Consider the following 24,040-nt stretch of genomic DNA (forward strand, 5'->3'; position numbering starts at 1 on the left):
GTTGCATGACTCATGTGTTTCACGGACACGGACACACATGAGTCATGCAACGAAGAACATGGCTGATTTTGACGAATATTCGACACGTTATTCTCCGACTTCACTTTGACTCGTGGTCCATATTCATGGGTAAGATCTACTGTATTTTTTAAGTAAATCAATGCGTCGACACTGTTTCTTTTATGAATATTGATTACGAGACATGTGTAATGCGTTTAGTTTTTTATGGTTCTGAAGAAGGCCAAGTAAGGCACGAAACGTCAACGACTGTATACTATTATTGAACGTATTAAATATAATTTTAACATCTTATATAAATGCTCGAAACGTGGCCGTTTTAAATTATTTAGCTTCTACTTAATACAATATTGTATAGTCTTGTACAGACCGAAGATTAGATATCAGGTTATTAGACCATCATGAGTGGTCGAACTTTAACTATATTTCTAAGAATCAAATATCAACTGTTCTGAAACTGGAATAAATAATCGTAGATAATTTTATTACATATTTACATGGAAACGCGAACTCAAGATCTCTCTCCCCGCTCTCCTCAAGCTCCGGCCCCGCCTCTCTCCTGATTTTAATGAACGTTGATACAAATACTCAAGTACTATACGATTCCAATATAATCAATATATTATAATTTTTCAAAATCGAATGATTATCCGGAGTAGGTACATTATACAATACACATACATACGCGCGTACCGACTATCAAGATGTTTCTAGAATTTAGAGCTTTAGTACGAACCTTCGAGATCAGATGAACGAGCATAATCAAACCCGACTTGCCAGGATACTTGCCAGCGATATTCGCCGGCGTAATGTCAAAAAGCGTAGCTCCAAGTTCCGTACAAATCGCGTTCACCAAGAGTTTTTTGCCGCTGCCGTGCGGACCAGCTATCAGAACTGATCTCACGAGAGGTGTGAGTTCTCTGAGGACTTGATTGCCTACCGGAAGTATACAGTATTCGGCGACCACGTGCCTTATGTCGCCTAAACGTAATTTAATTCATTATTATAAAAGATATGCTCTCCAAACCGCGGGATTTGGAAATATTTTGATGACAGATCTTTGGGCAAATTTTGGAAAGAATTTTTTTCTTAGCAAAAATATCGGGAGGCAGACTTTGATATTTGTTAACGAACGAACAATGTTTAAGTGCTATGCTATTTAAATGTACCGAGTGTCGGAAGAGGATCTTTCTCCTTCATACGAAGATCGTGATTAGCGAAAGACTTTTCACCCTTGAACTCGTCTAGCGAAACTTGACGGTGAAGCTTAATAATTCCTTGTGTGAGAAGCTCCTCGAAAAGAGATTCGGTCGTTCTATCGGGTGTTAGATCTTTCTCCTTCTTCTTTTTATTTTTCTTTCCGCTCCTGCGAACTCGCTTCTGAGGTTTCTTGGCGCGTTTCCCTTTGAAACCTTTGTCTCTATCTAACGCAAGCTGAAGAGCCTCTATATCGCCTACGCGTAATATCATATCGCGTTATTACCGCATTCATAGGGACATAGGGACGTTGAAAAATTCTCGCGTCGCTAATCTGAATATAAACACAATCTCAATAAAACAGCATCTTCCCTTTGTATAATACAATCCTTTACACGTCCTTGCAGTAACTTTTCACCAGTACAACAGAATGAGTGCGGTTGTTACATCAAATATGGCAGAAATTTACGTACAAAATAATACGGAATATGTTACTTTTCGATAAGAGATAAGAAGGAAAGAGCATTTTAAATAAAGAGAAATTGAGATAAAAAGAATGAGAAACAAACTGATTTAAATCGAATCGACATTCTTGTGTCGCTTTCAGTTTTGATCTCGATTATTCTTTCTTGAGCACGAAATATCCATTTACCTCTCATCGCCTGATCCACAACTACTCTGATCTGGTCCTCGATTTCCTTCGTTTTCTCCGCTTCTATTATATCGCGATAAGGCAATTGCATCGAGTTCGCGGATTCATCCTTGTCCTTCCAAACGTTCTGATACTCTTGATTCGCGTGAATCAATTCCGGCAGAAAGTTAGAAGGAACAGGTTTGAATCCTAAATCCGTCTCGTCCTCCGACTGCTCCGTTTCGCTGTCTTTCTTCGATTTTGAGCGTTTCGATTTCTTTGATTCCTTCGACGATACCGCCGTAGACTTACTCACGGTACTCTCGGTTCCCTGTAACAAAGAAAGTACGCTAAGAACAAAATACATGGCAGTTATAAACGCACTACAACGCACGAAAATTGTTTTTCGCGGCCGTGAAACTTTGTAGATACAACGTAAATATTCGATTTCGATTACATGAGGGGTGCATTCTGTTTCATCACACATGATGCGCATAATGCATCATTTATCCTAGCTTGTTTAACATTCGCTAAACAACAAGGATAAATGATGCATTATGCGCATCATGTGTGAAACGGAATGCACCCAAGATATGACCCATGCTACGTCGATTTGATAATCACTTATTATTATGTTGTTATGTTTTTATGTAATGCACGTTATATAAACATAAAAAATGAGTTATCATGCAAATTGATGCAATTTAACTTGTGCATGCATCTTATTAATTCTTATTCTCTATCGCGCGCGCGCATGTGTGTGTATGTGTGTTCGGTATTGTTTACCTGTCTACTGAAAATCATACGCGAACCTCCGCTTTCGGTGGATGGTAAGTCAGGTATTTTTCCAGTTTGTTGAAAATAAGTGTCGATCCACGTTCGGATTTCACTCCTTATATTTTCCTCCATAATAGCGCTTTTCTCTTTGCGAATTCTCTCCGCAGCCTCCAGAATCAAGTCCTCGTATTGTCGTTGAAAATCCACCTGCTTTTCGTATCTCTGCTGTTTCAGTCTTTCCGCTTGCCTGGCACTCTTCGTGATCACTTGACTAGGCTGTAGCATTCCTTTCGACATACGTACACGTTTTGATACGTGAATCGAATGAAACGTTGCGAGTGTTCTCGACTCTCCATCGAAATAGACAAATATTATATAAATCTACGCTTCTATACAGAGCGGGGTGAAAATGACTAAATTTTTCATAATTTTATGTTATTTTTATCTTTTCCTCTTTCGTCTTTTCGAAAGGGACAGGCTAGAGCGAGATTTATCACAACCGGGGAACGTTAACAGAAATATTTTGCAACATGCGCGGAAATAGATGATCGACGTTCATTTATCGAACGAAAAAAATCAAAATCTCGACGGAATTAAATTACGTCGTGATTATTTCTTACCTATAAGTAACATCTCCTCGAGGCGCCTCTTGCGAATGTAACATCTAGTGATATATCCTTTCCACACCTTTTGAATTTTCAGTGCCGCGAGCTTCTCGCTCGCTTCATCCTTTTCTTCCATTTCTGGCTTGGTAGTCGATCTTTCTTTCATTTCGCGAACTTCTTTCATAAATTGAAACCGCAGTCTACCTTGTCTCGCTCGTTCATGAGCCTGGAAGCCGTACAGTTTACGGTTGGCTTGAAACGTGTCTCTTTTAGATGAAGATGAGTAAAAGTAAATACACGAAAGCGGCATCATTATGGATGCGATGCTGTCTTTGCAGATATAAAATTTATATTATATTAAGAAAAATCTCGATCGAATAAGGAGACGCGACAATCCAACGCAACCGACAACCACACAGATGATAAAGTTTAGATCCATTTTAATTCATAGCAAACATTATTTATTCGCTATATTTATTACTAAATAGAAAAAATGCAAAATAAAATGAGATATTTTTAAAATATATAATCAAGTACAATATTTTATTTTATATATATATTCCATTTCATTCGGAAATTTTAACTATACTATATAGTCTGGGGTAGAAGACCTTTGCGCCGCGCGCCGGGCAGAAAGGATCTTTCTGCGCCGGGTGAAGACACTGAACTACTGGAAGACCATATGTCAAGAGGTTGATGTTGCCGCGTGCAAACAACGAAACAACACGTGTGACGAATGTTTAAATTTATTAATTCTTCCGATCCATCCGTCAGAGTCGTCAGCTAGACGTGGTCAGCTGACGTGTCCATATTGTATAGCGTTTCAGGATTCGTGTCAGTGCTACAGCTTTTGACTCTGCTTTTTGAAAAGGAAAGGAAAGGAAAGGGAAAGGTAAAGGTAAAGGTAAAGGTTGGCGACTGCAATGTAAACAGTAGAGTATCTTGATTTTCTTGTAGTTCACCTGAATAAGTCGTACAGCCTGGGACTCGGTAATCTGTCTGGGCACAACGATCTCGTGAAGCGCGCCCAGATTTCGGAGCGTGTCCTCTACGAATTTCCGTCTCTCTTCGATCTCCGCGATTCGATCGCGTTTGTAGTAGCTCGGTATCCGGATCTCGGCCTCCTGCGGCGTCACGCCGCACTCGATCAGCACGTCGTCGTAATAGCTGTGCTCCGAGAGATCGATATTATTGACCAGTTCGTGCTTCAACTCCAATACTCTGCCCAGAGTTGCGTTCAACAATTTCTTCATCAGCAGCCGCTTCTGAGGCTGTATCACTTGATCGTAGCATTCCTCGAGTTTGTTACACGTTAGGATATATCTCACGTACAACGCCGCGACGACGTCGTGCGCCTTTTTACGATCCTTTTGCGGCTTCGCCCCCTGAAGCACCGTGTCCGCCTGAATCGTCTCAGCGAGCGACATTTGGGCCCTTCTCCAAAGCTCGTCGTACGTCGCGTTCGACATATTCTAACTTCTTAATTAGTTCTTCAAGAGACGCGAACCACCTCCACCTTCAACAATCAACAGCGTTCGAAAGTTTTACCCCGCGGCGTACACCCCGTTTATCGCACGTGTTAGATGCGGATAATCGATACGTGTCGTCGTCGGCTACCTAGCAACACCTACGCGGATCGGAACGTCGAAATTATTCGGGAAAATGGAATGATGGAAACGCGTGTTGTTTGTCGGACATGACGATGTACACGTAGTACGTACATCACACGTGAAAGGAATTTTATTGTCGATCACGTGTCGAAACCAAATTTACGATATGTATAACATACTACATAATAGGCATACACAAATAACATATATACAACATAATCGTTATTTTTCCTTACGAGAGCAAAATATCAAAGCCTAATTAATAAGCGATGGCTAATAAAAGATAACGCGAATTCTTTTACTCTTATTACGTTCGCTTTTGTACATGTACATATAAATAGTTCACATGATTGAATTAATGTGAGCGCGGACGATTATACGTTTCGAAAAATCAAACGTATAACATATGTATGTGTTTCTTTATATTTTATTTACAAATATTTATTCAAAAATAGAAAATTGACAAAACTATATATATATACGAAGTTGAAGACTTACAAGACTTGTTAGAAATACCAGCTATCGCGAATTATCGCATCTTAAAAATAAAACGAATATGGTTCAAACAGATCCGAACAAAAACGGCAAAATTAACTGCGCGCTAAATACGCTAAATAAAAAATTGTTGTTATATAGTCGAAATGTTTTTTCGTTAAACAGAAATAGACACGTACTTTTAAAAATATATACGTACGCTATTCCGACATCAGACTATAATTGTAAGAAAACTGATGCGAAAACGCACCTATGCCATTTCTACTCTCTATTGGCGTTTTCGATTTACTACTCTTCTTCTTCTTCTTCTTTAATTTCGTTGGCTCCTGCCTCTAACCGAGGACAATACGGCCAGCTTTGTCCACAGTGTGTATAGCTGACACAGATGAATGCTCGATTTACTACTCGACCCGACTCGGGTCGCATCAATGGACGTGGAATACATACATAGATATGTACATATGCATTCCACGTCAATGATGCTAGAGTCCTGTATACATGATGCGACCCGAGTCGGTTTGAGTCGCAAATCGAAAACGCTATATGTTTCTATTAGCAGAGAGCTTGATCCTCTGGGGCCCTGTTCTTGAATCGTTTTCATGAAACTCGCATGCAAAATTTAATGCTTTTCAAATAGAAAGTCGCATACGAAAATCATTAGGGCAGGCTCGAGAATACGGTCCCTGATCCCTAGCAATCTCGGACGGAGAAAGAATTAACCAATCACATTGGTCAATTGCCGAATTATTTAAAAATATGATTGGTCAATTTTTTCTCGGTCCAAGATCTCGGAGCGATTTCTAGTATCGCGGACACAATAAAGTCCGGTGTCCATGATGCAAGAACTGTGTCCAAGTTTTGGGTTTAAGTCAATCAACTTGTAGGTCTTACAGAAAAGTAGCAGTTTCATTGGCTTAAACTGAAACTTGGACACAGTTCTTGCATTGTGGACACCGGGCCTAAGGCTTTAGTCCTTGGAAAATTTTTTATTTTTAAAAGTTGTTCCAGATTGTGTTCTAATTAACTTTATATCACATTACAAGACTTAAGGCCATTGCACGTAACAAAGTTTTAGTCATAATCGTAAGGTTGTAAGAAAATAGACCAATCACAGTCGATTATTCTCCTCGCGCTTGAAGAATAATCAAGTGTGATTGGTCTATTTTCTTACGGCCTTACGATTAAAACTAAAACTTTGTTACGTGCAATGGCCTTTAGGCCCGGTGTCCACGATGCAAGAACTGTGTCCAAGTTTCGGTTTAAGCCAATAAAACTGCTACTTTTCGTGGACATCGGGCTTTAGCCTTGTGTCCACGATGCTAGAACTGCGTCCGAGTTTCGACTTAAGCCAATGGGCGCGTTCAGCAGAACAAACCGCTCAGTAGCGATCGAACGTGATTGGCTCTTACTTTTAGACCGAGCAAATCAGCGTGGCGTGTTGATAAGACGACACTCAACAGTTGTGTCTGCTGAACGCGGCCAATGAAACTGCTGCTTTTCTGTAAGAGCTGCAAGTTGATTGGCTTAAACCGAAACTCGGACGCAGTTCTAGCATCGTGGACACAAGGCTTTTTATGCGGGGTCTACAATGGGAATCGCAAGACGTGACCACGCACAGTCGATTATTCTCCTCAAATTCGATTGTGCGTGGTCATTTCTCACGACTTTGCGACTCGCATTGTAGACCCCGCATTACGGAACGGACGTGTCCTTCTGGAACACGTATGTTTGGAACAATTTGAACAATCTACAGCGATGATCCCGTTTCAGTGATTCCGCTCGGGAACATCTCCTATATTCAGTCCTCTCCACTCCTCTCCTCTCCTCCTGTTTGACCACGTTGCGCGTGACGACAGCCATTCACAACCCTCGGTGCCTGGAGTTTTTCCACTGAATCAACTAATCAGATATTTTTATTTTAAATCAGCCACGTGACGGCGTGGTCAATTGAGTCCCACTTCCCACTCTCCCGCTAGTTCCGCCAACGCCAATCGTCAAGTCCCGCGCGCTACTCGCTAGAGTCGCTAGACAGTCTAGCCACTGCGTTCTGTTGTTCTCTACACAGTCTACCTATCTACGTTCTACGTTTCTACCTGACCCCTGACCTCCGCTACTCCGTTTCAAAACGTTGTTTGATTTTATTGTCAGCCGAATGTGGCCGAATGTTTGCTCGCGATCGCGAATGTAATCTCTGTAAGTAATAAGTATAGGCTATCGCCAATCGTTGACCGAAGGTGATGATAAGAGAACATTCGCAGTAATGGCATCGGCATTGGAGCAGTTTGTAAATAACGTTCGAACGCTTTCGAAGCAAGGTATGGCCAAGTCCTGGGTATTGCGAAATTGCTTGATGCGTCAAACTTAACCTCAAATGACAAAAAACGAAGCAAAACATGAAGCATTTCAAACACATTTACAGAGTTTTCCTTGAAGAAAAAGCTTTCGATGTTAAATTCGACTCGGATATTTAGTACGAGCTCTCTTAGCTCTCTTATATAAATGAACCTTTAGATAACAAAAGAATTTTATATTACCACTATATAACCTGTTTGCGTGTACAGGCAATTTTAGAGAACTGTATGACATCATAAGCAAAAGCGTCGAAGTATTAACGAAGAATGGGCAACACTTGGACAATGTTTTGGAAACGTTGGATCTGCAGCAACATTCGTTAGGTATCTTGGCGGTGCTCTGCGCAAAATTTTCACTGCCTACGCCTAACGGTGGGAATAATCCTGATGTGCATAAACTCTTGTTTAATCAGGTTCAGGAGTTTATTATCGGCTGTAATGGAGAGCAAGTTAGATTTGCGCCAGATACATGTGAGTGTGTATCAGATTTTCCACTATAATTTTGATTAAGGTGTCATTAAAACACGTATGTATTCCATACATTTCGTTCACGTATAGCTATAAGATACCACTCGTGAATTTACACTTGTTAATGCGACGTTAGTCCACTACGTTTCCTCGTTGTTAAAAGAGCAAGTATCCCTTTTAATGCACCTGCCTGAAAACTATTTTCCTGGAATTTTACTACAAAATTTTCAAACGTGAGTTAAATATAAACTTTGAATAACCTACGTATGAAAATTTTGTAGTAAAAAATCGGTTTACGTACATTTATTTCTTGTTATATGCGACATTAATAAAATTTTTTTTTTCTTTTTTTACAGACGCAGACTTATGTCATCTGTTTACACAGAGCTTAGTCGAGTCAAAAACACCGTTACGTGGAATAGACGTGTTACGTCGCGCAATACGCAAGATACAACTCTTTGACAGTCAGCTGACTTCGATACACGCAGATCTTTGCCAATTATGTCTTTTATCCAAGTGTTTTAAACCGGCGCTCGAATTTCTTGACATAGATGTCACTGGCATTAGCCAGGAAGGAGGCCAGTTTGATTCAAAATATTTCCTATTGTACTACTATTATGGCGGCATGATATATACAGCGCTAAAGAATTACGATCGGGCGTTATATTTCTTTGAAGTGTGCGTAACGACGCCTGCCATGGCAGTTAGCTACATCATGCTGGAGGCCTATAAAAAGTACATTTTGATCTCGCTGATATTACATGGAAAAGTATTAAATCTGCCGAGATATACGAGCCAGGTGATCAACAGATACATCAAACCGTTGAGCCAGCAATATCAGGAATTGGCTACGGCCTACCTGGTTAATAGCTGCGAAGAAGTACAGAGCATTATCACCAAGTATCAACAAGTATTTGTGAGGGATCACAACTTGGGACTTGTGAAACAGGTGCTCGCTTACTTGTATAAGAAAAATATACAGAGGCTGACCAAGACTTTCCTAACGCTTAGCTTAAGTGACGTTGCAAGCAGAGTTCAATTGTCAGGACCCACTGAAGCGGAAAAATATATTTTAAACATGGTGAGTTATCTGTTGTCCGCAATATATAATAAATGTCTGGAAATCATCGACCTATAATTTCCGAGTTATAGATTCTTTGATAACGTTGACATTTTCTCAGTACAAAGATATTCTCTTTTCTCTTCTCTATGTTAAAATTTAATTCAAGTGAACGACAAGATTTTATTCTTAACCAATTTTCTAAAATAAAAATTTTTCGTTGTCTTTATCTTTCTCACGCACTGAAGAAGAGTCACTTTTATCCCCCCCCCCTCCCCCAAGAAAAGAGACCGTGACTTTCCTAACAAATAAAAAGATTTCTCTCTAAAGTTAGCTACATAGTACTATGAAGCACTTTACGCACAATATCTATAAATTGATATTATTTACTAGCTTTCCTTATGTATTTTCAGATTGAAGATGGTGAAATTTTTGCAACTATTAATCAAAAAGATGGCATGGTAGTATTTCACGACGATCCTGAAAAATATAATTCACCACAAATGCTCGCAAATTTTGAGAAGGAAATGGCAGCATGCACAGAACTAGATAAACGGGTACTAGAGATGGAAGAAGAGGTTGTCCTTACCCCGCAATACGTTCGTAAAGCTTGCGGACAAAACGATCAAGATGATCAAGCCGCTGGACCTGCGCCAACAAACGTCACAAATGCGCAAGGTCAAATTAAACAAAACACCTATTCTATGTAACATATATGTATGTCGTTGTGTGTTATCTTTATTAAAAAATAATGAGAAATCACGAAAAATCTTGTTGAGAGTCAAAGACTTCAATATCTGAAAGCTTGTTTTTTTTTGAATGACGATAGTACGTAGGAAAATATTTTCGCGACTTTCTTGGGCGTCGCCTATTTTGTAAACAATTTATGAATAAGAATTATTTTTTTTTTTTTAATATATATATATATAGGTTGAATTAAGTTACAATGATATAATTATATATATACGTTACAGAGATTTTATTTTATTATTATTTATAATAATACAGATTGCGGAGATCCTACCGTAATGTTATATTATTACTCATACGTTATATCTTTGCAAAATAGCACGCGTGCAAAATCATACCGTTATCAAAATCTCTGTAACATATATAATTTGAAATTAGGTCTACACAAATCCATGATTATTCATATGAAATAGTTAGCTTCTTCAAAGTATTCTCATGCCCATTGTTATAAAAAAAGTAATAATAAATGATTCATTTTGTACAAGATAGTTTCAACGTGCTAGTTAACTTGTAGTATGTCCAAAACTTGATAAAATATCCGAGAGGCTTCGCTGTTAAAATTACTATATACATACTGCAACTATGGAACGTAATACACAGCAATATTTTGTTGCAAAACGTCGTGCACTTTTAATATTACATAAAGCACAAAAGATTCAGGTTTATATAATACGTGTACGCATATACGTATATACAAGTTACGTGGTAAATATTATACGAAACCTTAAAAGTAAACACTTTATTTAAAAGGAAAAAATCTTTACGGAAAAATATCAAAGAGGAGGTTTATAAATTATTGAACGTTGTTAAGGAGGTTAGTTGCTCAAATCAGTATGATAAGACGTAGTTCAACGTTAGGGACGATATTCGTCTATGGGAAACCGCGCGTCCATGCCAAAGTTGTGAAGACACGTGTCTGCATGGTTGTCGAGTACGTATTGAAGTTATATTACTCTTATACACGGGTGACATAGCAAAAATGTTACGACACCTGTAATGTACCTCTCAAAAGGATATTAAAAATAAAACAGCATATTGTAGCTGTTTCGCGTAAAGCTAGCGCTATATCAAGCACGCTACAGAGAGCGTGTATTTGAGTCAGTCCTGATAAATGAGCGCCAATAAGTATAACTTGAATACGTCCTCCTTAATTTGCGATATTAAATATCTTGGCAAGGTCCACTTAATTTTTCATATCTTTCGGAATGCACAAAAGAAAACTTGTCTTTTTTTGTTTCAGGCTGATGATACTCATATAATTTGAATTTAATCATAAGAGAAGTTAAACCGCGAGTTACATTTTTAAGATAATACGTGACTAATTTCATTGGAGACTCCTTCATAAATTTCTACCATATCCTTGGATCCATCGATGAACGTTATAGTTTTACACATCTCGTTGTTTCGTACAACTTCATTTTTGTACTTAACATATTCAGGCCACACTATTTTATCAAAATATCCCGGTACATCAAGCGGTTCGTATATACGATTTTTTCTTCGTTCCCAACATTGCTCCTTCGTCAACGTTAAAAAGTATTTACAGTCACACAAATCTGCGATGGGCTTATGTTTGAAGAGCAAAAAACCATCCAATATCAGTAGCATTTTCGACGCCGTCGCATTTCTTCCGGGGGATTCAAGTATCTTTATAACGTCCGAATACATTTTCTGCATATCCAAACTCGTTATCAATTCCCAGTTTATGTGATTTAATTCCTGTATCTTAACGTGACGTCGATCGTCCGGTAACAAAAAAAAATCGTCTTGGCGCAACGTAATAGATGTTGGAAACGTGTCGCGGATCTTATCAGCCAACGTACTTTTTCCACTACAGGTTGCTCCAGATATACCAACGACAAACCACTGTTTCGACATTTTCACGTTGCCAGTTTTGTAGCAGTGCTCGACGCGATACAGAAACAAAAGTTTACTCTATTGAACACGTTGGAGTAAACGTGGAGTGTGATGTAGCATCGTTATATAACCAAACATTCACCGTTACGGCACGTATATTCGTGCATGTATATCACGTGGTTGTACGTACAAGTATTTAGTATTAGGCACGTAACACAACGTATATGATGACGCCGTACGATGATAACACCAGTCAATATCACTATATGTTTTGATAACTTGTTACTGACGTTCTACTCCGCTTTCTCTATTTTATAAAATAAGTACGGTTTCACATGATACACGGTAAAGAGTATCAAACCACCGATGAAAATTAGTCCGAGACTCGCGGGAATTACGAGGGCCAGATCATGCGAGTAAAAAAGAGATTTCAATCTATCGTCATCGATGAACGGCAGACCGATTACCCACACGGTATAATACAGAAACAAGACAGATGTCAATATTAATACTGCTTTTCCTTTTTTACGATCGCTGTCGAACATTGTTGATCGTTTCTATTTTAATTTTGTCTCAGTTTGCACCGTGCGCTATTCCTTACACGTCACGGTCACTATCAATATCATTCCACATATTCTCGCTCAAACTTGTTGAAATCTTCTTCCGTGAAAGCTGTTTCTTCCGATTCCTTAGGTTTTTCTTGTCGTTGAATGTATCTCTTTCCTACAGCACGTTCCAACAGCTAAAAAATATATTCATGGATTAAGAATAAGTTTCAGGAATATACCGTACTCGCGATAAGCCTGTTTGTTTTTAAGTTTTCAATTATTATTATTATTTTTTTCAACTTTAAATGTTCAAGTTTCTTTACGTCATACCCACGAGAGAAGCAAGATAATATCTATGAAAGGTATGGGAAATACAGGGTTAAAAAGTTTATAAGACATAACGTTCTCATACACTATTTGCTGTTCCAGGATTTATCCGCGTACTACTAAGTAAAAGGAGTCGTTGTACATTTTCGTCGGTAGGATCTTTTTGAGTAGCTAAGCGTTTCTGAGTCTCGTAAACAGTAGTTTTGCTGGATCGACCCAAAATAGTACCGAGATCTATAAAAAGAAAGTATAATTTTATTTAATTTTTCCTATGTATCCATCCAGTATATAATTTAATAACACGATAATCACATGAAAGATTATATTAAAATATTATAATTAAATAATCTACTTATTTTCTAATCTATAATTATATGAAAGGGGTAGGAGCAGTCGATAACCTGTCTTATCGTTTTTAGAGATAACCCTGTGTTTAGTGGGAATTAGATCCAAGGCTCCTTTATATCTGATATCCTTACGTTTCTTCTTCTTCCTTTGCTCTGTAAGTTGTCGTTTGAAATAAATACTTCCATATACAATTGATTTATAAACACACACACACACACGTGGTTTTAATAAACTAACCTTTCTGCAAATCTTTCTCGTAACCAAATAATTCTAAGCTTTTATGCACGAGTGAATTAGACATTTCTCTAAACGTCGCGATACTGCAATTTAATTTTTACAATGTCGCAGATTACTTATTAAATCGCTAAAAGACATTATCAACGAGATTATCCTGAGACCGATTAGACGCTGCTCACAGTGCTCACTGCAGTCACTGCTGCTACTGTGCTACTACACGTTATGCGTTATGCCCGTATCACACTAGCGCGTGACGATTGCGTCTACGTTTGCGTTTACGTCTCTAGACCAATCAAAAAGTAGCTGCTGGCGCGTGCGATTCGCAATTTCCGTTCTGCGTGGTCAAAGTCAAAAGACGTAGACGCAAACGTAAACGCAATCTTTTCATAAAATTTGTGTAAAATTAGGGCTTTTATATAAAGTCTATATTCCCCGGAAGACATAAATATTCCTACGCATAGGCCTGTTTTTATTTTAGCTGAAGTTCTTGCACGATTCATCTTTCCTCTTTTTCTTTTCACGTTGCAGTGTGCCAGAAGTGACCCAGGGGGTCGATTCTGTATCTTGGGACGAGGTGAAAATTACAAAAGTGAGGAAATTCACTAGAGAATCTACAATTTTATTTGTCGAAATCTAGTAAATCTGTTCACTTTTGTAATTTTCACCTTTTCCAAAGATACAGAATCGACCCCCAGAAGTTCAGCACCAAGTTCAGGTAAACAGAATAGACCCCATATACACTGGCACCTCTGCTGGCTCCTGAGAGAGAAACCATACGCACACACATGTGTGTATGCCATGTGTCTGTGTGGTGTAGTGTAGTGTGTGATTACAGCTGTGACTTGTGTCTGTGTGTGTGTGAGACGAGCCTGAACCGCTTGACAGCCGAATGCCGTGATAGCCGATTGCTGATATCATATGTAACGAACATGGCGGAATCTACGAATAATTCGGAGGATGACCGACTGTCATGTAAGATCTTGATTATTGGTGCCGGTATGGCTGGATTGTCGGCGGCGACTCATTTATTGAAGAACAACGAGACGGATTTTCTCATGGTCGAAGCGCGCGGACGCATAGGTGGACGAATCATCGCGGTGCAACTCGGTACGATTAGCCTAACCTCTTCTTATCTTGTGACAAAGTGTTTAACTTTAACTCGCTTCTAAATTTATTTGCTCGGTGATATAACCGAAAGTTAAAGTGACCGAGTCTATACGTATAGCAGTAATACATTAGGAGATTTAAAATCAATGCTTACTTTCATAACATTTCAATGTGTACAAATTCTTGTCAATTATAGGTATATGTATATGTGATGATAGAGAAGATGAAAGACGGAATAGAATCAGTAGTTTTACAAGATATACCTATTTATTTACTTATAGGATGAGCTTTTGAAGTAACATACATTTAGATGGATTTTGTAGGGCATTGATCTGAATATACAAGTTCATGTGTAAATGGAAAAATATTGTTTGTACATTTGGTAAACTTAAAAAAAGAAAATATATTTGTCAAATCTTTTGTGAAAAGTCTTTTTATCACACGTGTATATTTTATTATTTTTATAATATAAAATAATTTTATTTGACTATTTAAGTCTGAAACACAACAGACTGTAAGACATTCATTTTCTCTGTATACAAGTAAAATGAGATGTTACTGCTACCATTCGTTTAAGAAAATGATAAAAGACTGTCACAGTATACAGAATATATATAAGTTTTTTTCCCCGTCTATCTTATCCAGGCAATGAAAAAGTTGAGTTAGGAGCAAACTGGATTCATGGAGTATTAGGTAATCCCATGTTTGAGTTGGCGATGGCGAATGGTTTAATAGACATTGTACACGTGCCGAAACCTCACAAAGTAGTGGCAGCATTGGAAGATGGGAAACAGTTGCCATTTCCCGTGTTGCGAGAGATTTATGAGGCTTACGTATGCTTTTTGCGACGATGCGAAGAATACTTCTTAAGCACGTATAGTCCACCGGATGGTATAACCAGCGTAGGGGCGCACATCGCCCTGGAAGCAGAGATTTATCTGTCGTCTTTGCCACCTGAGCAACGAAGAGTAAGACAACTGATCTTTGACTGTTTACTCAAGAGAGAAACCTGCGTCACAGGCTGCGACAGTATGGACGACGTGGATCTCCTGGAGATGGGCTCCTACGACGAGCTTCAAGGTGGTAATATCAGTCTTCCGAACGGGTATAGCGTTATATTGGAGCCAGTTTCGAAACATATACCAAAGGACCGTATTCTTACCAAGCATGCCGTAACAAAGATTAGGTGAATTTATACGTTGCACGAAATATTTATATTCGAGGAGCGAGAAAATGCATTCTAATATACATATATGTTATATATAAAAAGACTGTAATATTAACGTTATTCCGTTTATTTTAGATGGCAAAAACAAAAGTGTCGCCAAGACGATGTCGGTCTTACGGAAAAATCTGTTTCTAAATCGAATAATAGCCTTATAGAAGTACAATGTGAAAATGGAAAGACGATCACCGCGGAGCATGTAATATGTACGTTACCGTTGGGCGTTTTAAAACGGACAGCTCAGGATATGTTCGAACCGTCGTTGCCCGCATATAAACTCGAAGCGATAAACAGACTGATGTTCGGTACAGTGAATAAAATATTTCTCGAGTACGAACGACCTTTCCTAAATCCCGGTGTATCGGAAGTGATGCTCCTCTGGGATGACGAGCGATTATCCGAGACGGAGAAGCGGGATATCGGCAAGACCTGGTTCAGGAAGATATATTCGTTCATCAAGATCTCGGACACGTTGCTGCTCGGTTGGATATCCGGTCGCGCGGCGGAGTACATGGAAAAACTGAGTACCACTCAGGTGGCAGAAGTGTGCACAACGATCCTACGGCGATTCCTCAATGATCCCTTTGTACCGACTCCGAAGAACTGTTTGCGCACCACGTGGCATTCTCAACCTTATACGCGAGGTTCTTACACCGCGATGGCTGTCGGAGCGAGTCAACTGGATATCAGGAGTTTGGCCGAGCCGTTGGTTCAGGAGAAAACGGAAAACGAGACTGACGAAACGGTGAAAATTTTGGTGGCATTTGCGGGCGAACATACCCATTCCTCGTTCTATAGTACGGTACACGGGGCGTACTTGACTGGTCGAACAGCGGCTGACGTACTATTGGGCACCAAACAAAGTGAGAAGCACGCGTTGAATCTTAGTTGCGAAGATACTAGCGATCTCAGCTCGTGGATACAAGGTATTTCTTTAAATTAATGTATATTTGTTCAAGAAAGAAAATGTGTGACGCGTAAAGACGTTTATAGACATATTTAGGCCGATATACATACGCGTTTACGTTTGTGCACGTGCTTTCTTCTTGTAAATATAAGAGTGTAGTGAGACACGTGTCATTTTACACGTTACATTATGTACATAATGGTGCTTCTTCAGCTTTTAAGATTTTACACGTACACGTGGGTGACATGTGCATTTATAATAACTCTTAAAAAAATAACGAATAACGAATAAAGCTTAGATAGGATATCGAAGTTGTGTATAGGCGACATCGTATACGACGATGTCACAAATGTTATAAATGACACGAATATATTCGGTGAAAATATTTAGGTTTAGATGTGAGAATGTCTTGAAAATGATGACGAACAATGGTACGTGTTCATGCAAACGTTTATTTTATAAAACCGAACGAACCGATATGTTCGTTGCTATAAAAACTCGTGTAGATAATATAGTTTACCAAATCGAATTCAAAGATATAAGCCTAAGTATTTGCGCGAAACATAACAACATTTCTAACAATATTAGTCTTTTCATGTGTTGTGTATATATGTATATTTGGATATACATATACATAATGTGAATGAACTATTGAGATTTATAAAGAACTCTCTCTTTGAAAGTGCCGCGTATACTTTTTATTCTTAATTTCCTCGTTTGCATTTATTCTCAGATGCGACGTACTCGCTTGCTTGACTTTTTTATTATCACCTATTATTATACATTGTACTTATCGTTTAGAAAAAAAAGGTTCCATTAGGGATCGACTTTAATCTAGTCATTGAACGTGAGATATATAAAAAGGTATTTGATAAAGAATAACAATATAACAACGTGTATCACGCACGATACTGAAACATTGCAGTTCTACGAGGTAGAACTGGTATTCATGTACGTATTTTACGTTTCTAGAAGCACGTATGTGCCATAGATTGAGTATTAGTATTAATCTTTAAAATGTTAAATGAAAGAAGAAGATTCGAAACATCTATCTTTTTGAAATAGTCCGATTATAACATACATGTGTAAATTCACGAAATTAATGAAAATAAAAGTAATTGTTTATTAATGAACGTCGTGTTTCGTGGGTTATGTTTCTTTGATATTATAATTCTAGCATTTGAGATATAAAATTAATCTATCGAATTATTTTTTTAGAACATACATGTTTAATGCTACACGTGTATTGGCTTTTTATCGTATTGAGGAAAAGAAAACAGCAAATAATTTGTATATTATAACTGATACATATAACATTGTTTCACATGATATATTTTATTTCTTTGCCATGATTACGAATATAGCTTTATAATTTTATGACTATTTTCAACTGAATAATCTGTTACGTGTTATCAAAGAAATAATTTAAACAAGAGAAAAATTATTTTTCTTTATTTAATTAATAGTTGTTATAATTTATACTATATATATATATATATATATGTGTGTGTGTGTGTGTGTGTTTTTTTCACGTGCTTGCGCTTGCGTGCGTGTGCGTGTGTGTACGCATATGCACGCACGCGAAAAAATAATAGTGTAATATAATAATTATTATTATAATGCCACACACACACACACACACATTGATTTGATGATAATTTCATAATAATTATTATTTTAATGTTGAATACTACACTACGTATCACTGTAGCACTGCAATAAAATATTGATGAAACACGTAATAAAATATTATTCAACGTTACTCTTATAACTGAAAATGATCGTACAGATGATAATTTTGTGTATCAATTTAATAGGCAGTATAAAAAGAGATAAAGGTTTACATTTCTATGTCTGAAACCATTATTTCTTTTAGCATATTATATCTGGAAATAATACTTTTTTGTATCACAATATTTTTTTCTATTTATTCGTCATGTTGCCTCTTTACGTGCTTCTTTTATTTAGTCTACGAAATGTATAATGTATAAAATTCATATTTTTTCGTATGGTTAAACCTGAGCCGATACATGACCATTATGTTATGACGACAAATGGTTACATCAAGGATCAAAGATGTAATCAAATGTATTCGATTTTATAGCTTAACTATTGTGTAATGCTATATCACACTTACGTGTGATAAAGAAACTAATATCGAATACGTGTCAACGGCGCCTATAACGCATGAGCGAAAAAGATGTCGCATAAGCAGACGTGCCAATGTTTGACTATGCGCGATCGTTGAAATGACTTGAGTAACGCGCTCCAACTTGGTACGCTCATCTAGCGACGATTAAAGTGATCGCTTGTAAAGCAACGTGATATTTTATCGGGATGCAAAATACATATCCTTGTGCGAACGTCATCATAATTCGACGTTGGAACCGCTGCGACGAACGTATCGATTGAAGTAATCCGGCCGCCAGCATTTACAGCTTCCCGGTACCAAGAACCAGTCGTAATATAGCCGTACCTAAAAGAGAGGATAACAAAGATACAAGAAATGAATAAATCTACTAAAGATTTTTGTTCACTTTTATAACATTTTATAACATGAGATATGTTAGATATGTCGGCCGCAGAGAACAATTAAAAAAGAAACTATATAAGTTTTGAAAACACGTGCGCTTTGTAAAAAGTGATGCTCGCGTACCGAAAGAGAGTAGCGTAAGCGAGATGCGAGATAAAAAAGGTCAAGATTTAGCTCTTACTTGGAAGCAACCCATTTCGTCGACACCGTCACAGTGATGTTGCTGAGCACTGTTACCACCACTGTTACGCGCCTCTCCCGTGCTCGCGCGTTTCTGCAAATATTGCTGATAATTTTGAAAATCGTGAACCGGTGGTGGCGACCCGGCAACAGGATCTCGAGTACCAGATCCGATACTAGAACCGGGAGCAGTCGCTTGATTCTCCTCTAGGAACGTGTCTGGGTAAAATATTTCGGCGACCAATAGACTCGTCCATCTCGGCGACGATAAGCATCCACCATCCAAGAAATGGCATCTCGATTGCCTGCAACGCAACGACGAAGACTTTTACACGTTTAAATATTAATATACTACCCTTACGTAAACCTTTAACTTTAGGCGCGCGCGCGGTTCGTGCTGATAATTCTGCAAATCGAATTAAGGACGATCCGAAGGAAATCCTACATGCATCTGGTGAGCTCGATCGTCTGCGTAAAGTAACCTTCGTAAGGTATCTGCACCACGTATCTCCAGACACCTTGGTAATTCTTGGCGAAGACCGGAGTCGCGTACTCGACTTTGGCTGGACACGGCGTCGGCGGGCCCGTATACTCCGTTTTCTCCTGCGATGGCACGCGTTCTCCTCGACGATAATCGGACGTCACGGACGAAGGTTCATCCCGGCGTTCGATGGCCGATGCTGACGATGCGATCGGCTCGCCTTGGATCGCTTTATACAACATGCACACTCTGTTTGTCAGGATAAAGAAACAAACAACATTATTAATACTAAGATACTACTAAGATGGAAGCTCCATTTTCAAAAACTCATGTATACGTTAAATACTGTCGATCCCTCGTTACTTCGTACTACTCGCGTAATGTTGTGTTCCTTAAAAGATTCGCAAATAAAATAGTCCGTTATGCCTGATTCTCTAATATTGCGAATCTAATATATGCATGCGTGAACGTTGAAATTTGAAACTTTTGAAATAGTGAAATATACTTACACTCCGCTACCGTTTTCGCAAAACTTGCGACCATTTCGCGTGGAGTCTGTGGGTAAAATCGAATCCAATGGACTAGATCTTTTGCTTCTACCATGTTTTTCTTCGTCGTCTGTGTCAACACTACGAGGAGAGATTATTAGCTGGTTTGACCGGCATCCGGTATTAAGAAAAAAATTTAATACATAATAAATGTTGTAGTATTTACTTATAAAAAAAAAGAAAAAACAATATATCATGTATATATCTTTATTTAAAAAATTGAGTGAAAATACGACAGAAATATGAAGACGATATATGTATCGTTGAAACTTAATTTATGGACAACGTTACATTTGGACTACTTACGAATTTTGCGACAATGAATGCACTTTGGCGACCTTTGGCAGCGAATCGTCAGCCTTGAGAATCGGTAATGCCTTACTGAGGAACTTGAGAGTATGATTCTTTATCAGTGCGCTGCGGAAAAAATTTTACTTATTAACGTGTTAATTAAATAAGATCGTTTAAAAATACTGATCTCTCCTAAATTTACTTGATTTATTTTTCACTTACAAAGGATACGACGAGCCATTTACATATTGGTTCATCGGATTCCGTGGAATATAGCCTTTGTTCAAATCTCCGCAGATATTATGTATCGAAACAAATCCTTTTCCATGCTTGTCGCTACCTATATATAAGAAAACAATATATAAAAACGTTGATTCTCAGTATTGAGAATCAAAGTGCTGAGATTCAAGTCCGTGTCGCCTTTCTGTGATTTCTTATTTATTAAAAAATACAGATATTCAACTATTATTAGAACTTGGCCGACGGCGACAAATAAATACGGGAACAAAACTCTCTTGTAAATTATAGCAGGCGAAACGTTAAACGCTATTATATGATAGTATTATAAAAGAATATCGAAGCCGATGTAACGGTTTTTGTCAGTACGTAGTTTTAGTCTTAGGTATCGCTTTGCTTCTCGTACTATCGTACATTTCGGACCTACCGTAACATTCTTTGTCGCTGTCAATGTAGGGCGGTGGTCGAACTCTGGGTGGTTCCGCGTTCGGTGACTCGACGAACGCGTAATATCCCTCCGGAGGTTCTTCCGTTCGCGTGGACTCGTTGTCGTTAGCAACCGGTTTAGTATTTTTGGACTTCTCTTCGGCCGAATACGACGATGCACACAAGAGTATCATCTAAACGATAATATCTTGTTTTTACGAAAGAAAAACTGATGTGTACATTAACGTGGTTGCATAGATACGTATATGTATTAAATTGCAAATATTTCTCGCTTTTCCGCTCGAAAAGTTTAGTCTGCTCTTTAATAAGATTGATTATTGTACGTATATCTCGCGAAAAATTACATTAGCCGAGATAATTTCTGAAGAAAATTCTGAAGAATTCTGAAGAATTCAATAATACCTAGCTCTCTACGTTGAACTTGAATTAATTTCTTCTATATACGTGTAAGAAACGAGACGGAAAATGACGTATACCTACGTGTACCTATAACTATATTATTGCGTATATAATATATATATGTATCTATATAACATTCTTGGATTTTGTCGCACGCAATCCTTTTTTTATTGTCTTCATCTTTCCGCTACAACGTCAATCTTTTTTTTTACATAAATGAATATCAAGTGGATAACGGCTAACAGGTATTACGTTACAGGTATCGCGTCGGCACCGGCGATGATTACGAGATATTCCCTCGTAGTTACCGAGGTATGCGTACGATGCTAACGGTACACGGTCCACGCTTCTCGCTGCGGGCTGTTCAGCCTATTTTATAACGTGCGTGTTACTCGAGCGTGTTGTCCTACTAACCGAGGCATTATACCGTTCTACTGACGAATCTTCTTTTACACATTCAGGGGCCACGAACTCGGAGGAAAAATACCAAGGTATACACATGCTCGCATATGTTTTTCTTCTTCTCATCTTCTCAACTTTCCGAGACATCCCTAAAGTATGTAGTTTATCACACACCCTGTTGTACGTTGCGAGTTTATCTATTAATTTTGTTAAGGCTGAGAAAGACGTTCGCATAGCAAATGGTAATCTACTGATTTTTCCTTCTCACTCTTTTACGCTAAGAAGCAGGAACCATTGGTTCAAGTATCGTAGATATGTATAATATGATAAAACGATAAACTAATCGAGACCAATCTTGCGCAACAGCAATGCACTGCGCTCAATAAAATAAATCTACCGTCTCACTTATAGGAAGATAGGAAAGAGCTTCTGTCGATTTCTCGTCGATTGGCGAAATAATATTATCGGCAACATCTATCCATATAAAATCATTCATATTTTGTCTGTGATTAACTTTATTGTCTGCGTGAATCGTAACGTGCGCGCGCGATAGCCCGGTTTACTTCCAGCATACTCGATGCGTATAGGAAGATGTAATTATTAACTAGTGAGTCTCTGATTAAACTACCGTGTAAATTTATCGATGGAATTTGACGATTTTTTAACGTAAGAATTCTTCCCGTTGCAAAAGGTGGATGTCCGTTCTACTTTCTTGCAGTAGATCCGAGCGTTAGGAAGTGCCGATACAGTTACTAGGACAATGACGTCTCCGAACCGGTATCGACAGAAACGGTAGACTCGATTTATTTAGCGGGACATGGCCGTAGATTGCTGACGTTCGCGCGAATATATCCGTCGCGAGTTTGCTTCAAGAATAACGCGACTCAAAAAATTGTCATTTTGGTTTATTTCTGACGCTGTGATTTATTTGCATTAAATGGCCTCTGGTACGTTTGTACCTGTTTTCAAAAAAACTCCCTCGAATATTGCGTCACTTTTACAAAAAAGATATAATAGCACACGGACGATCATATGAGACGCGTTGATAATTAATTGTTCCTTTCATTAAATTTACGTGCATTAAATTTTTTATACGTCGTTCTCATATATACAACTGACTTTTTTATATTTTTCTTGCTTTCACCCGCAGATTCTTAGAGTTTAAATAACAGAAGTGTTTGAGAATCTATGAATTATTTACACACAATAAACTTTAGCTTTGAAAATAGATTAAAATTTTTTTTATTTAATTTATTAATTAAATTTCTTTGTCAGAGTATTTAGAGTTATCTTTTTTATTTTACCTTTTATTTCGACGTATGGATAATAAAAAGTTAGAAGTAATATTGATGCCTACGTGTCAAGTTTTTGTTGAGAAAACATTGCTATTAAATTTGTCAAAGATGCGTCCAAAGATGAAGTTGAGGCACGCCACATGATTCGTTTAATCTGAATATGATCGTAAAGAGTAGATGATAAAAATAATATTCGTAACTTACGACAAATATGCGAAATTCCATGGCGTGTTAATCCACTATAAAGGTCGAAGAAGAAATTTCCGTTTGCAATAGCCGCGGCTATTAAGAGTTTCTCGAGACTATCTCGCGAGCCGGTCGGGCCTGTCTACCAGCCAACGGTCATAGCAAAACTGAATTTCTCGTCACCCTCATCGCGCCGCTCAAGGAGCCAACTTACCTTCACCTCGATCATGTATTTGACCGTCCGCGTTGTGCGGTAGAGGAACGGACTTCGGTATTCAGCCCGCCGCCGCCGCCGTCCGTTAAAGACCACGAATATAATACAGAGTACGACCGAAATCGCAAGAAATAAGGCAAAAATTTTCTACAATATATTTTTTGGTATTAAATTTTGTTTGAGAGGAAACGAATTTTCAAACGACGACGTATACTGTATAAAGACATCTTCGTGTGTTACTTAAAAAGCACGTGTTTTTATTTCCTATTTATGATTTATTATTAAAACTAAATGGTGAACTCTTATCCG

At 38.2% G+C, this 24,040-nt stretch overlaps 6 protein-coding genes across 12 annotated transcripts in view; 2 read left to right on the plus strand and 4 right to left on the minus strand.

The window, feature by feature from the left end:
* The window catches only part of LOC112456274 (dynein regulatory complex protein 11), a 12,430-nt gene extending 6,707 nt beyond the window's left edge, over positions 1-5,723 (minus strand). For 2 of the 6 annotated variants that reach the window (XR_003040938.1, XM_025018702.1), the window contains exons 1-7: positions 5,533-5,719; positions 4,191-4,744; positions 3,244-3,454; positions 2,633-2,910; positions 1,868-2,177; positions 1,188-1,472; positions 755-999 (exon numbers count right to left, since the gene is read on the minus strand). Coding sequence is in view for 5 of the 6 variants with exons in the window: in XM_025018702.1 (XP_024874470.1) it covers positions 755-999; positions 1,188-1,472; positions 1,868-2,177; positions 2,633-2,910; positions 3,244-3,454; positions 4,191-4,697 (1,836 nt within the window). In the remaining variant the exon portion in view is untranslated. Of the gene's footprint in view, positions 1-754; positions 1,000-1,187; positions 1,473-1,867; positions 2,178-2,632; positions 2,911-3,243; positions 3,455-4,190; positions 5,259-5,512 lie in introns of those variants that run through there. The other 4 variants (XM_025018723.1, XM_025018708.1, XM_025018737.1 and 1 more) reach the window with 4 other exon arrangements.
* A 1,660-nt stretch (positions 5,724-7,383) lies between these two features.
* LOC112456241 (COP9 signalosome complex subunit 3) lies at positions 7,384-10,162 on the plus strand. Its single transcript, XM_025018653.1, has 4 exons — positions 7,384-7,648; positions 7,895-8,155; positions 8,509-9,233; positions 9,626-10,162. The coding sequence occupies exons 1-4, from the start codon at positions 7,594-7,596 to the stop codon at positions 9,920-9,922; spliced, it is 1,338 nt and encodes a 445-aa protein (XP_024874421.1). The 5' UTR covers positions 7,384-7,593; the 3' UTR covers positions 9,923-10,162.
* Positions 10,163-10,547: 385 nt separating this feature from the next.
* LOC112456251 (nicotinamide riboside kinase 1) lies at positions 10,548-11,866 on the minus strand. The gene has a single exon (XM_025018659.1). The coding sequence runs from the start codon at positions 11,838-11,840 to the stop codon at positions 11,265-11,267; it is 576 nt and encodes a 191-aa protein (XP_024874427.1). The 5' UTR covers positions 11,841-11,866; the 3' UTR covers positions 10,548-11,264.
* Positions 11,867-12,419: 553 nt separating this feature from the next.
* Positions 12,420-13,474, minus strand: LOC112456257 (active regulator of SIRT1-like). Its single transcript, XM_025018672.1, has 4 exons — positions 13,280-13,474; positions 13,096-13,194; positions 12,780-12,928; positions 12,420-12,561 (listed from the first exon to the last, which is right to left on the minus strand). Exons 1-4 carry the CDS (start codon positions 13,341-13,343, stop codon positions 12,442-12,444), a joined length of 432 nt encoding a protein of 143 aa, XP_024874440.1. The 5' UTR covers positions 13,344-13,474; the 3' UTR covers positions 12,420-12,441.
* A 669-nt stretch (positions 13,475-14,143) lies between these two features.
* Positions 14,144-23,222, plus strand: LOC112456222 (spermine oxidase). Of its 2 annotated transcripts, XR_003040929.1 has the most exons (5): positions 14,144-14,386; positions 15,032-15,572; positions 15,690-16,537; positions 21,894-22,015; positions 22,096-23,221. XR_003040929.1 is itself a non-coding variant. In XM_025018636.1 (4 exons), exons 1-4 carry the CDS (start codon positions 14,209-14,211, stop codon positions 21,962-21,964), a joined length of 1,638 nt encoding a protein of 545 aa, XP_024874404.1. In that variant the 5' UTR covers positions 14,144-14,208; the 3' UTR covers positions 21,965-23,222. The 2 variants fall into 2 exon arrangements, 1 of the variants encoding a protein (XP_024874404.1); XM_025018636.1 differs by having other exon boundaries at positions 21,894-23,222.
* LOC112456234 lies at positions 18,148-23,784 on the minus strand. The gene is made up of 8 exons (XM_025018646.1): positions 23,536-23,784; positions 21,216-21,408; positions 20,774-20,891; positions 20,567-20,677; positions 20,222-20,341; positions 19,677-19,961; positions 19,233-19,536; positions 18,148-18,994 (listed from the first exon to the last, which is right to left on the minus strand). The coding sequence occupies exons 1-8, from the start codon at positions 23,554-23,556 to the stop codon at positions 18,887-18,889; spliced, it is 1,260 nt and encodes a 419-aa protein (XP_024874414.1). The 5' UTR covers positions 23,557-23,784; the 3' UTR covers positions 18,148-18,886.
* Between the last annotated feature and the right edge of the window lie 256 nt (positions 23,785-24,040).

Source organism: Temnothorax curvispinosus, unplaced genomic scaffold (assembly GCF_003070985.1).
Source record: "Temnothorax curvispinosus isolate PA1 unplaced genomic scaffold, ASM307098v1 QBEX01000615.1, whole genome shotgun sequence".
NCBI classification, from domain to species: Eukaryota; Metazoa; Arthropoda; class Insecta; order Hymenoptera; family Formicidae; genus Temnothorax; species Temnothorax curvispinosus.